The following is a 14391-nucleotide window of genomic DNA, read 5'->3' as shown; positions in this document are numbered from 1 at the left end:
TGGGATATCTATCAAGATTCACTAGCACTATTTCTAAAACTTGCTTGTTTTGTTAAGTATTAAGGTTTCGTTACCTGGTAATTTCTTATGAATCTAATAACCTAAAAGCAAAGTTCAAGAAATAATCGTCTTTCCCCCTTTATTCCATTTCTTAAATAGCACACTATGTAAACTGTTGATTTCTTGGGAATAGAAGCATGAGTTGTCATAATACGTTCTCAAGAACTGTTTGAGGAAAGATTTTTCTTTTATTCTGATGGAGAAATAGACACAAAAACTCACTTAAAATTAATGCAAAAAATAAATTTCTGAGATGGCATCTCCATGTCTCCATTTCAATAATAATAATAACCAAGTCTCATGTAGAGGCCATTACTGATTTCAGTTTATAACAAAATGATTTGTGTAAAAATGCTGAAATTGGTATCATATCTTTCATGCTGATATCATTTGAATCTTTGCTTTAAAATCATGCTAATTATCTGGAACTTTCTGTAAGGTAAAGATAAGTGTAACATGATTGCCAATGCTTTTTTCTTCTTCAAGAGAAATCCAAACATTTAAAAGGTCGTGAGTTGTAAGTGATGCAACAGAACCAATATTCAAATCCTCTTACTGGATAAAAAAGAGGATCTTCTGTAATCTACAGTTTCAGACACATGTGCATATCATGAAGGGAGTGTTTACCATTTCCAGTAGCCATCATCTTAGAAAGCAAGATTGAAAAAGCAGAGTTAGAACTGAGAATGTTTTCTCATCGGAGATTGTTAGGGGGCACCCACATGCTCCGTTTTGCCCATGGAGGCTGTTGGTAGGAATGTTGATTTCTGCAGGGGAAGGAAGGGATGTTGGTGCTGGCCTACTGTAAATTAAGCCCTTCTTTTACCCTCTTGCCTCTTAATTTGGTGACTGTGAGATTACCAGTCACACGTAGTCACTGATGACTGCAAGTTAAGGTTCCCTATAAATAGCTGTATCTTTAGAATCGTGGCACATTTATGTCTTGGGTGCATTTTGCTTGGAATACAAAATAACTCAGTGATTTTGTGATTTCTTCTTCTTTTTTTTTTGAGGGATTCCATGCTTTACTTTAAATTGGATTATAGTTTCTGTGAGTTTCTTTTTTGAAGCACTTTTATTTGATTTTTTAAAAAGATGTGATATTTAAAGTGTTAAAAAATATAGATACAGGTAATTATCTTATAGAAAATGTGTATTTTTTAGGATATCACCACTATTCCTTCTATGTTAATGAACCATGCTCTTTAGCATTGATGGAGTTTCAATTTTGAGAATAGTAGACCTTGTCAGGTGTCATCTTGAGTGCCAGAGACTGGTTGATTTGAGGCAAGAAGAACAAAGTTTAAGAAAGAAAATAAATCTAGCATTTGCTTAATAATTTGCCCTTTGCAGCACCAGAATCTTATGTGACCACCCACATTCATCTGGTTACTGACGTGGTTCTTGCTTCAGTTGCAGAAACTATTTTTGCACCTTTTGTGTCTTTTGAGGAACCGAGTGGGCCTACTTGCTTATAATGATTCATGTCTCAAGTGCACAGGGTGTCCTGAAGTGCTACTGCAGTGATGTGCAGAAAGGAGGGAGGAATTAAAGCAAACTACTTCCTTTAAGCACTTTGAATGCTCACATGAAGTGGTACTGCAAGGAAAGCACATTTTAGCTGTCGTGTTTTAATGCTTTAGTCCTTCCAATGAGAGTTTTGTAATAACTTGTCAAGAAGAAAGAGCAATTTTTTTTAAAAAATGACAAATAAACAATTACGGGCAGCATATAATATTTTTTATGTAAGTCCTTTATACTGGGAGATAAACTCTGTTAAGGTTGTTGATTAATCTATTTGGATTAGGTAGTTTAATTTTCCATGCATTTCTTTGGATCATACTTAGATAAATATTAATTCTATGTATGAAAAGTTTCTTTCTTCATTACTTAATAAACTTTGTAACGTCTTAATTTCCTTTGGTTGGTTTTGGATTCCTATTTCAGAATTTAATTTTAGCACAAAATATAATATTGCCGAAATAAACTAGAGAAACATTTATAGCGAGGTTATCTGACACTTCATCCTGTGAAGTTTAGTTGCTGATACACAAAAAGAAGTTCTGTGGACATCTCAGCTTTATGGCAGAACTGTGTCATGGGCTACAATGACACAATTTCTAGTTCTGATACATGAAGTTTTAACTCTAGCATTTCACTGTTACAGGGAATTAATTCCCTTTAAATATATGTATTTATTCGAAATATTTAAACTATGTTAAAAGAAAGGAAATTCTTTCTTACGGGATACAAAGGGCTTCTTGAGAGAGCCGGTTCCAAATTTCCTTTCCTAAAGGAAGGCAGGTTCTGTGAGTGAAGAAGAATGAGCATGCTTATTACATTCATTACAAGTGTCATCATCTTTTAAATCTTCTTATTCATCTTTCAGGTTCCCAGAAGTCGTGCATGAGTTCCTGTGGGGAGAGTTGGCATCTTGGAAATCAAAGACCATTGTGATGCAGTTTTTTGATATGAGGATAACAGGTTAATAACTTAAAATTTATTTATTTTTATTCTCTTGTTACATTAAACTTGAAAAGCTGTTTCGGCCTGTCATTAACTCATATATAAACTTATTTTCTCTTCAAATCAGGGAGGAAACAATATATTTTCCATTAGTGTGAAAATCTGTGTTTTGTTATATTTTGTTTTTCATAGTAGACCAGTCTTATTTATAATTAATTATCGTTGTTATAATTAAAATGTCTTTATTCAACAAAATTGATTTCTACAAAGTTTATTTTCATGTGAAACTCTACTTAGTAAATCCTAATAACTTTTGCTGTATAATGAGAAAACATCTCAATAGAAAAGTGAAATCTCAATTTTAAAAATTATTTTAAAAGATATGACAAAATATTAAAAGCAGCATGCTGTAGTCGAAATAAGTCGTAACTGTCTTGACTAAATCGGCAGACTACAAATCTATGATGCCTGCATTACAGCCCATGTGGAAAAATATGGTTGTTTCTCATTAGGCTTCAAATATCAAATTAGATATTAGTTACATCAAATTAGAGGATAATCATCACAATCTTTTTACTTTTCTCTGAAAGTTTTCTGAATTGCTTGGCAGGATTGTATATAATATGGTTTTCTCTGCATGGTGGCAACTTGCTCATTTTAGAGAGAACTGAGGTTGTTATGGGAATTTTTACTAAAAGAAGTGTTTATAACAAATTTGGCTCTCAGGAAGGCACCTTTTTAAAAATCATCCTGTGGAAATAAGTCTTTATTCAGAAGGACTCTGGCGCTGGTCACACTTTCTTGGTAGTTCCTTTTTGCCCTCATCCAGCGCTCTCTGAGCATGTACGCTCCGAGCAGTGGTTGCACAGTGAGTGTCTATGTGACTCGTGGGATCCGTGTTACAGCTACGATGCCCTGAGATGTTCATGTAGTTTGTAAAGATTTTACAATTGATCTGTGGCGTCTTAATAACAAATACAATGATGTCCCTTCTAAAATGTCATTCACTAATGATTATCAAAAGACCCATATTTTGTTTACAAGTGTCATAGCACCAAATCCTCAAGAAAAGACCAAACGACCACTTTGATGTTTAAAAATGTTATATTATTAACTGTTGGAAGTGGAGAAGCCAGTCGTTTTTGCTGCCAGTCATTTTATACCTTCATCATTTAGGAGGTCATGATTTAATGCTCACTTGACTTTTGCCCCACTCAAGTAATGATTAATTTCCTGAGGTAAAGTTTTCTCTGAGATAGTGTTTTTCTAAGCAAAAGATCCCAGACTGACAGGCCTGGGTACTATAGGCCTTTACTCCTCTGCAGAGCAAGCCTGTCTTCCTGCCAATCCCACCCCACCGTTATCCTGAAGAGACCTCTGAGGATGACCATCCCCGAGGATGTTTCTGTGCTTTTCCTTTGGGAGCCTGTCTGGGGAAATTATTTAACTGGGTGCCAAACTTATTTGAGTGGGACGCTGAAGAGTGGCCAAAGGACAGGGCACACTTCTAGAAAAATGCCAGCTCTTCCCTGTAATACCATTTTCTTTCGCTTCAGTTCCTCTAGTTCCATTACCACTAAAATAGCCATGCAGAGGTAATATCTTTATTAACGTGACCCTTGTCTGAAAAGTGTGATGAGCCTGCCAGACAATGCCTGTTTTTACTGTCTGGAGGGCTCCTGTGGGCTGTAGCAGCGTCCACAGGAAACCCAAAGTCATATCCCCTGAGTTTTATTCTCCAGTAAATTATCTTACTCCTTTCATAGCACTCAGAAACCACTAGAGAAAATGTTAACTGTGAATGCAGAACTGTGTTTGGAATACCGCTCCTTTGCTGACAGTGGATGCCAAACATGACTTTGCGTGGGTTTGGTTACCATAAAAGGAAATCGCACTGAATAAACTGATAACTCACTGTTTTCTTATGAGAATTACTCTCATAGTGCAGTTTTTGATGTATCAATTGATTAGGAAACCTGGTGTATATTTTCAATGGACTATTAGAGAATCTGAAAAATGAATTGACTCTACACGGTCATAGAGAAATACTGTAGCTGTAATTAACCATATTACTATAGATCTTTATAGCTCTAAGTAGATCTCTGTTGAAGAAATTAAAATTGCAGGTGGACGCAATGGTACATTTAAAGATTTGTAATAATATTATGAAGTCCAAAGACAGTATTTTCCTAGATTTAATGATCCACTTAATAATATAGATTTCCTTCTCTGACAAACTTCTTAAAATGTTTTCTTACACATAAGCATTTTTATACATTTTAGGAATAAAATGCAAACTCAAGAATTTATGCCATTTGGAAGAGTTAGGTTACTTAGTAAAAGTGTCACCTAACAAAACAAGACAAATGCCATTATCTAATCTTGAATTAAACTTTGAAAACCCTGTTGTTTTTACAGTGAATTTCTTTTCCTCATGATAACTTGAATGGAGTAGCAAAGAAACTTTTGAACCCTCCCAAATCCTGCTTGTTTTTAAAGAGAAAGTCATGCCGTGCTCAGTAATAGATTATGAGGCACACAATTTCCATTGTAGAATCTTTATCGTTTCCAGGATAAAGCAGCTGTAGAAAACTAATACAAATAGTCTCTATCTTAAATGGTTCATAAATATGATCAATAAATTCCAAAAAGAACCCATCACTCACTTTCTGCCTCACCTACCTTTCTCTATATGCCTCAGAAACTCCAAGAAGAGATGCAATTTTATGGATAGCAGTTAGTCAAAGGCTTCCCAAGGATAGTGTTGGAGAGAAAAAGACATCCTCAAACATGTTTCAAATCAAATGTGAAAGGTTCATGTGAAATAAGCATGATTTCTACTTCCCTAGTAAGCCTTTCACTGAAGTGAAAAACGAGACATTTGGGTCAGAGAAGGGGTCCCTGTAGTGCTGGGACCTCTATCCAGGCACAAAGATGGAACCTCTTCCTGCATAGCCCAGGAGAGAAAGCATGGTGTGGGATGTTATCTAGCTTCCTGGTAAAATGGGGAAGCATCTTGGGTAGGCTTGTCTTAGAAATTTAAAAGGAAGATATTTTCTTGACAGAAGCTATTTATATAAATGAATTAACGTTTTGAATCTTAAAAACTTTCTGGATAATAAATGCTGTTGGAATATGGAATGATCCTATGTTAAACTTAGAAAAGTTGATTTTTTTAAAATAAAATGATAGATAAGACTTTTTTCTGATTATCCTCCCTCTCCTAAAAATTAAAAATTAACTTAATGGTCTAAACAATTAGCTTAATGCTCTGACCACGCAATACCTGCTTTTGAATTTTATATAAGTCACTTTTCTTCACCTTCTGGTATATTCTCTGGCAGCAGAATATTATTTCTGAATTTTATTTGATGTATCTACCATGTGATATGTCCTTAATGTATAAGAATGGTTTTATTATTTTAAACCATAACAATGAAATATATCTGATTTATAAAGGTATTACCTTTATAAATTTTGAAAACATTGTATTTTATTTAATAAGTAATTGAAAACATTATATTTTATTTAATAATTTATCAAATAAATTATTCCAGTCTTGCTTTTTATAAAATGTATGTACTTATCACTGGAGGTTTATGTTGTTTTTTTGTTTTGTTCATTTGTTTGTTTTGAGGTAGAGTCTCACTCTGTTCCCCAGGCTTGAGTGCTGCAATCATAGCTCACTGAAGCCTCGACCTGCTGACCCAGGTGATTTTCCCACCTCAGCCTCCTGAGTAGCTGGGACTACAGGTACCTGCCACCACACCCAGCTAATTTTTGTATTTTTTGTAGAGACGGGGTTTTGCCATGTTGCCCAGGCTGGTCTCAAACTCCTAAGCTCAAGCAATCCACCAGCCTTGGCCTCCCAAAGTGCTAGGATTGCAGGCATGAGCCACAATGCCCAGCCCCTGAAGTTTATGTTTTGAGCAAAATTATATATTTGATGTCAAGTAAAAGATGGAAAATAATACATACCTAATTTTCACTTGTAAGGTTCTTATTTTCCTTAAAACTAATGATTTTCAAGCTAGGCACAGTGGCTTGGGAGCTACTTGGAGGTGAGGTGGGCAGATCATGAGGTCAAGAGATGGAGGCCATCCTGGCCAACATGGTGAAACCCCTTCTCTACTAAAAAATACAAAAAAAAAAAAAAAAAGCTAGGCATGGTGATGCACACCTGTAGTTAGTTCCAACTACTTGGGAGGCTGACATAGGATAATTGCTTGAACCCGGGAAGCGGAGGTTGCAGTGAGCTGAGATCATGCCATTGCACTCCAGCCTGGCACCTGGCAACAGAACAAGACTCTGTCTCAAAAACAAAACAAAACACTATTCTCAGCCAGGCAAGGTGAGGTGGCTCACACCTGTAATCCTACCACTGGGAGGCCAAGGTGGGCAGATTGCTTGAGCCCAGGAGTTTGAGACCAGCATGGGCAATATGTCAAGACCTTACCTCTACAAAAAATAGAAAAATTAGATGAGTGTGGTAGTACACACCTTTAGTCCCAGTTACTTGGGAGGTTTAGGTGGGTAGAATTGCCTGAGCTCACAGAGGTGAAGGCTGCAGTGAGCAATGATTGCATCACTGCACTCCAGCCTGGGCACCAGAGTGAGACTCTGTCTCAAAAAAACAAAACAAAACCCCCCCACTATTGTCAACTTTTCAGTATCTAGGGAATTAGAACTAGGCTGATTACATTTTTAAAAACTAAGAAATTTTATATATAATAATCTTCTATCTCAGAAAATATCACTATGATGTTTTTATAATATTTTCTCTGAGTTATATTTGAGTCACAGTGTCAATATAAGGTTTACTATTCTGGTGTAATGTTTTCTGAAGCAGTTTCTTACTTTTGTTTTACGGTACATAGCATTGTGAACCATTTATATAATGAACTCGAAATTGGAATTTGTATTTGTATATATCAGTGCTGTGGTTTAATGGAACAATTTTTCCTAACTGCATTTATTTTGTATCCAGGAAGCGTCAGGACAATCATGCCTATGAGAACTCTAAACTGTTCAGGTAGTCATGTCATTTTTATACTGTCCCTTTAAACCGTCCTAAAAACATGCTTTGTTTTCTATATTATGAAGACTATAACTGTTTTGTTTAGATGAACCCTTTTACCTTTTCCAAAGTTCTGTGACATCTGATTCTTATAGCTTTGATGTCATTTTACTCATCATTGATTTTAAGCTGTAAAATATAGCTAAACCTTATAGTAATATATAAAATATGAATTATTTATTATGGATTTTATAAAACGTGCATTGTATATATGTGTGCTTACATGTATACTGTTATATTTATATTTTATATTAATATATAACATATTTTTATATTGAGCTATGAAACATATTTCTATATGGTGATATGTGATACACTTTGGCATGCAATATCCACCGCATCATCCGAGTCCTTACTCATGCCAACACTCACTCTCTTTCCCTCAACACTCATTGCCACAGGGGGTCATGCACAGCACCAAGCCACATCAGAGCCTCGAAGGTCTTTCGAGGCTTTTCCCCGGCCCTTTGCCATCTGTTGCCTCCGAGGACTTATTTCCTTTTCCCGTACATGGCCACAATGGTGGTTATCCTAGAAAAAAGATTTCAAGTCTGAACCCTGCTTATAGCCAATACCAGAAAAGTATCGAACAGGCAGAAGAGTTTCACAAGAAAGCCTGGCAAGTACATTTGCCCTTACTGCAGCAGAGCGTGTGCCAAACCTAGCGTACTGAAAAAACACATCGGGTTCCATACTGGGGAGCGGCCCTATATCACTTGGTTCGAAATAGCTTTAAATTTGTTGATGAGGCTTTCTAAAATCTTACACTTTTGTAGATCATATCCATCAAGGATTTTCCTTCAAATAGTTTTCTAAAGTTGAGAAGTATTTAAAAGAGTGCCCAAAATTCAAACATGGAAGAGACTTATGACTTAATGCTGTTTGAAATTAATATATATTAATTATGGAATTATTGTAATTGTAATAGAAATAAGTCCTTGGAGTAAAAAAAAGTTCACACTTACCTAATTTCTGGTTGGTTAGTTAGGATTCATTTTGGTTTCTTATTTGAAACTATTATGACAATCTCTTTGTACTTTCTTTTTCTTCAGGTCATTTTATGAAACTGGCAATTGAACTTTGCTCCAGTTGATGGGCAAAATTTCTCCTAGACTATTCATCATCCCGATTTCATCCTGGTTGAAAATTTTCAAATGCCATAAGAAATCTTTCTAGATTTGCACTTAGCTTTTGGATGGACATTTCTACAATGGAGAGAACTGTGTTATAGCCCTGGTCCAAGGACATTGCTGTCTAATGCCCATCGACTGTGGTATGCGTGTGGAAGTTTCCAAAGAGAAGGAGCAATCAGCAAGTTTGCAGACACCCTGGAACATGAAAGCAACCAAGATCTAAGAAGCACAGCTTTGGAGACACTCCATGAGTCTGCACCGCTTTCAGGGGAACTAGCACTTAAGACCTTGTGTAACAAAATGGACACTGGGGACACAGCTCTAGGACAAAAAGCTACCTCAAGGTCTGGAGAAACTGATAAAGCATCAGGTAGATGGAGACAGGAACAATCAGCTGTTATTAAGATGAGCACTTTTGGCAGTCAAGAAGGACAGCGGCAACCGCAAATAGAGCCCGAGCAAATAGGAAACACAGCATCAGCACAACTGTTTGGTTCTGGGAAACTGGCCTCCCCTAGTGAAGTGGTGCAGCAAGTTGCAGAGAAGCAATATCCACCGCATCGTCCGAGTCCTTACTCATGCCAACACTCACTCTCTTTCCCTCAACACTCATTGCCACAGGGGGTCATGCACAGCACCAAGCCACATCAGAGCCTCGAAGGTCCTCCGTGGCTTTTCCCCGGCCCTTTGCCATCTGTTGCCTCCGAGGACTTATTTCCTTTTCCTATACATGGCCACAGTGGTGGTTATCCTAGAAAAAAGATTTCAAGTCTGAACCCTGCTTATAGCCAATACTCCCAGAAAAGTATCGAACAGGCAGAAGAGGCTCACAAGAAAGAGCACAAACCCAAAAAGCCTGGCAAGTACATTTGCCCTTACTGCAGCAGAGCGTGTGCCAAACCTAGCGTACTGAAAAAACACATCAGGTCCCATACTGGGGAGCGGCCATATCCATGTATACCTTGTGGTTTCTCTTTCAAGACAAAGAGCAATTTGTACAAGCACAGGAAGTCACATGCCCATGCAATTAAGGCAGGATTAGTACCTTTCACAGAGTCAGCTGTGTCTAAATTGGACCTAGAGGCTGGTTTTATTGATGTAGAAGCAGAAATACATTCAGATGGTGAACAGAGTACAGACACAGATGAGGAGAGTTCTTTATTTGCTGAGGCCTCTGACAAAATGAGTCCTGGTCCACCCATCCCACTGGACATTGCCAGCAGAGGTGGCTATCATGGGTCATTGGAAGAATCATTGGGAGGTCCAATGAAGGTGCCGATTTTGATTATCCCCAAAAGTGGGATTCCTCTTCCTAACGAAAGCTCTCCGTATATTGGCCCTGATATGCTACCAAATCCATCTTTAAATACTAAGGCTGATGATTCGCACACAGTCAAACAGAAACTTGCACTAAGACTGTCGGAGAAAAAAGGACAAGATTCTGAGCCATCGCTCAACCTTCTGAGCCCGCACAGTAAAGGAAGCACTGATTCTGGTTACTTTTCTCGCTCAGAAAGTGCTGAGCAGCAAATAAGCCCTCCCAACACAAATGCAAAGTCTTATGAAGAAATCATCTTTGGAAAATACTGTCGGCTCAGTCCGAGAAATGCACTCAGTGTTACAACCACAAGTCAAGAGCGTGCCTCAATGGGTAGGAAGGGCATAATGGAGCCATTACCTCACGTAAACACCAGGTTAGATGTCAAGATGTTTGAAGATCCTGTTTCACAGCTGATCCCAAGCAAGGGAGACATCGACCCCAGTCAGACGAGCATGCTGAAATCCACTAAATTCAACAGTGAGTCCAGACAGCCCCAGATTATTCCACCCATCAGGAATGAAGGAAAACTTTATCCAGCAAACTTTCAATGCAGCAGCCCGGTTCTCTTAGAAGCTCCTGTAGACTCTTCACCCCTTATTCGAAGCAACTCAATGCCAACTTCTTCAGCAACTAATTTAACTATTCCTCCTTCTTTGAGAGGAAGTCACTCATTTGATGAAAGGATGACTGGTTCCGATGACGTATTCTATCCAGGGACTGTGGGCATACCCCCGCAGCGCATGCTAAGAAGACAAGCAGCATTTGAGCTGCCTTCAGTACAGGAGGGCCATGGGGAGGTGGAGCATCACGGCAGGATGTTGAAAGGTATCAGCAGTTCATCCCTGAAGGAAAAGAAATTGCCTTCTGGGGACAGGGTTGGGTATGACTATGATATCTGTCGGAAACCCTATAAGAAGTGGGACGACTCTGAAACACCAAAGCAAAGCTACAGGGACATTTCCTGCTTGAGTTCTTTAAAACATGGTGGAGAATATTTTATGGATCCTGTGGTGCCATTGCATGGAGTACCAAGCATGTTTGGAACTACCTGTGAAAACAGGAAACGCCGGAAAGAGAAGAGTGTAGGGGACGAAGAGGACACTCCCATGATCTGCAGCAGCATCGTAAGCACTCCTGTGGGCATCATGGCTTCTGATTATGATCCCAAACTGCAGATGCAGGAAGGAGTCAGGAGTGGATTTGCCATAGCTGGACACGAAAACCCTTCTCATGGTCACACTGAACGCTTTGACCCGTGTCGACCCCCACTGCAGTCTGGAAGTCCATCTCTTGGGTCAGAGGAGTCACCGTCAGCCATTGATTCAGACAAGATGTCAGACGCAGCGGGCAGGAAACCTCCTGGAAATGTGATTTCTGTGATTCAGCACACCAACTCGCTGAGCCGACCCAATTCATTCGAAAGATCTGAGTCAGCTGAACTTGTGGCTTGCTCACAGGATAAAGCCCCTTCCCCTTCAGAGACGTGTGACAGTGAGATTTCAGAAGCCCCAGTGAGTCCTGAGTGGGCTCCACCCGGGGATGGTGCAGAAAGTGGGGGGAAACCCTCTCCATCTCAGCAGGTGCAGCAACAGTCCTATCACACACAGCCCAGGCTAGTTCGGCAACACAACATCCAGGTTCCTGAGATTCGAGTGACTGAGGAGCCTGATAAACCGGAGAAGGAGAAAGAAGCACAGAGCAAAGAGCCAGAGAAGCCTGTGGAAGAATTTCAGTGGCCCCAAAGAAGCGAGACCCTTTCCCAACTCCCCGCCGAGAAGTTGCCACCCAAAAAGAAGCGTCTTCGACTTGCAGATATGGAGCACTCCTCAGGGGAGTCCAGCTTTGAATCCACAGGCACAGGCCTCTCCCGCAGCCCCAGCCAAGAAAGCAACTTGTCCCACAGCTCCAGTTTCTCCATGTCTTTTGAAAGGGAAGAAACCAGTAAGCTTTCTGCACTTCCTAAGCAGGATGAGTTTGGGAAGCATTCAGAGTTTCTGACTGTCCCTGCTGGTTCATACTCATTGTCTGTCCCGGGCCATCACCACCAGAAAGAGATGCGACGCTGCTCATCAGAGCAGATGCCTTGTCCTCACCCAGCGGAAGTCCCAGAAGTTCGGAGCAAATCATTTGATTATGGAAATCTGTCCCATGCTCCTGTGTCGGGAGCAGCAGCCTCCACTGTATCACCGTCCAGGGAGAGGAAGAAATGCTTTCTGGTGCGGCAAGCTTCCTTCAGTGGCTCCCCAGAAATTGCCCAGGGTGAGGCTGGCATGGATCAGAGCGTGAAGCAGGAGCAGCTAGAGCATTTGCATGCTGGCCTCCGGTCCGGGTGGCACCATGGCCCACCCACCATGCTGCCTCCTCTTCAGCAAGAGGACCCAGGGAAGCAGGTGGTAAGTCCTTGTGCCCCGCTGAGCTCGGGGCCACTGCACCTGGCCCAGCCACAGATCATGCACATGGACAGTCAGGAATCTTTGAGAAATCCCTTGATCCAACCAACATCCTATATGACAAGCAAGCACTTACCTGAACAGCCACACTTATTTCCACATCAAGAGACAATTCCATTTTCTCCAATCCAGAATGCCTTGTTTCAGTTTCAGTATCCTACTGTCTGTATGGTGCATTTACCAGCTCAGCAGCCTCCCTGGTGGCAGGCGCATTTTCCACATCCCTTTGCTCAGCAGCCTCAGAAGAGCTATAGCAAGCCCTCCTTTCAGACAGAAACCCATTCGAGCTATCCCTTAGAACATGTGGCAGAGCACACTGGAAAGAAACCTGCTGACTACGGACACACGAAAGAGCAGACCTACCCCTGTTACTCAGGAGCATCAGGGCTACACCCAAAGAACCTTCTTCCAAAGTTTCCATCAGACCAGAGCAGCAAGTCCACTGAAACGCCCTCTGAGCAGGTTCTTCAAGAAGATTTTGCCTCAGCAAACGCTGGGCCTCTGCAGTCCCTCCCGGGAACAGTGGTTCCTGTTCGGATCCAGACGCACGTACCATCCTATGGAAGTGTCATGTACACAAGCATTTCTCAGATACTTGGGCAGAACAGCCCTGCCATTGTCATATGCAAAGTTGATGAGAATATGACCCAAAGGACACTGGTCACCAATGCAGCCATGCAAGGGATAGGATTCAACATTGCCCAGGTGCTGGGGCAGCATGCGGGCTTGGAAAAGTACCCCATTTGGAAAGCACCTCAGACTCTACCCCTTGGCTTAGAATCCTCAATCCCTTTGTGTTTGCCTTCCACCTCCGACAGCGTGGCCAGCCTGGGAGGTAGCAAGCGAATGCTTTCTCCAGCCAGTAGCTTGGAGCTCTTCATGGAAACCAAGCAACAGAAAAGGGTCAAAGAAGAAAAGATGTATGGACAGATTGTGGAGGAGCTTAGTGCTGTGGAGCTGACCAACTCAGACATCAAAAAGGACCTCTCCCGCCCCCAGAAACCCCAACTGGTTCGACAAGGGTGTGCTTCTGAGCCAAAAGATGGCTTGCAGTCAGGGTCATCTTCCTTCTCCTCTCTGTCACCCTCCTCATCTCAAGACTATCCTTCTGCTAGCCCGTCCTCCAGGGAGCCATTCCCTCCCAGCAAGGAGATGCTTTCTGGTTCCCGGGCATCACTTCCAGGGCAGAAGTCCAGCGGGCCTTCTGAAAGCAAAGAGTCTTCCGATGAATTAGATATTGATGAGACTGCATCAGACATGAGCATGAGCCCACAGAGTTCCTCATTACCAGCAGGAGATGGTCAGCCAGAAGAGGAAGGGAAGGGCCACAAGCGGCCTGTTGGCATGCTGGTCCGCATGGCCTCTGCCCCCAGCGGGAATGTGGCAGACTCTACTCTTCTTCTCACGGACATGGCAGATTTCCAGCAGATTCTTCAGTTCCCCAGTCTGCGGACAACAACTACAGTGAGTTGGTGCTTCTTGAATTATACAAAACCCAATTATGTGCAACAGGCCACCTTCAAATCCTCCGTTTATGCTTCATGGTGCATTAGTTCCTGTAACCCAAACCCATCAGGATTGAACACCAAGACCACTCTGGCTCTTCTGAGGTCCAAGCAAAAAATCACTGCAGAAATTTATACTCTGGCTGCTATGCATAGGCCTGGAACCGGCAAGCTTACGTCATCAAGTGCTTGGAAGCAGTTTACTCAGGTAACAAACATTGTTTTAGGAAGAACTCTGTATTGTGGATTTGGTTGCTGAGCAGACTGCATAGTGAAGGATATAAGACCTAAAAAAAAACAAGTAAAATGAAAGTCAGTGTGGGGGCATCCTTCTCAGAAAGCCTGGCCTTACCCAAGAGTGGAAGAAGCCACTGACTGC

General features: G+C 41.1%; 1 protein-coding gene across 12 annotated transcripts in view; it reads left to right on the top strand.

Moving 5' to 3' along the window:
- Window positions 1-14391, top strand: part of HIVEP2 (HIVEP zinc finger 2) — a 193722-nt gene that overhangs the window by 160619 nt on the left and 18712 nt on the right. For all 12 annotated transcript variants that reach the window (XM_078370203.1, XM_035296886.3, XM_054254480.2 and 9 more), the window contains 3 exons: window positions 2450-2544; window positions 7514-7558; window positions 8656-14220. In XM_078370203.1, coding sequence (XP_078226329.1) covers window positions 9037-14220 — 5184 coding nt within the window. In that variant the 5' untranslated portion in view covers window positions 2450-2544; window positions 7514-7558; window positions 8656-9036. The remainder of the gene's footprint in view (window positions 1-2449; window positions 2545-7513; window positions 7559-8655; window positions 14221-14391) is intronic.

The sequence above is a fragment of the Callithrix jacchus genome, chromosome 4 (assembly GCF_049354715.1).
Source record: "Callithrix jacchus isolate 240 chromosome 4, calJac240_pri, whole genome shotgun sequence".
In the NCBI taxonomy this organism is placed as follows: domain Eukaryota; kingdom Metazoa; phylum Chordata; class Mammalia; order Primates; family Cebidae; genus Callithrix; species Callithrix jacchus.
Note: the sequence above shows the minus strand (reverse complement) of the source record. Positions and strands in the feature narration are given on the sequence as shown.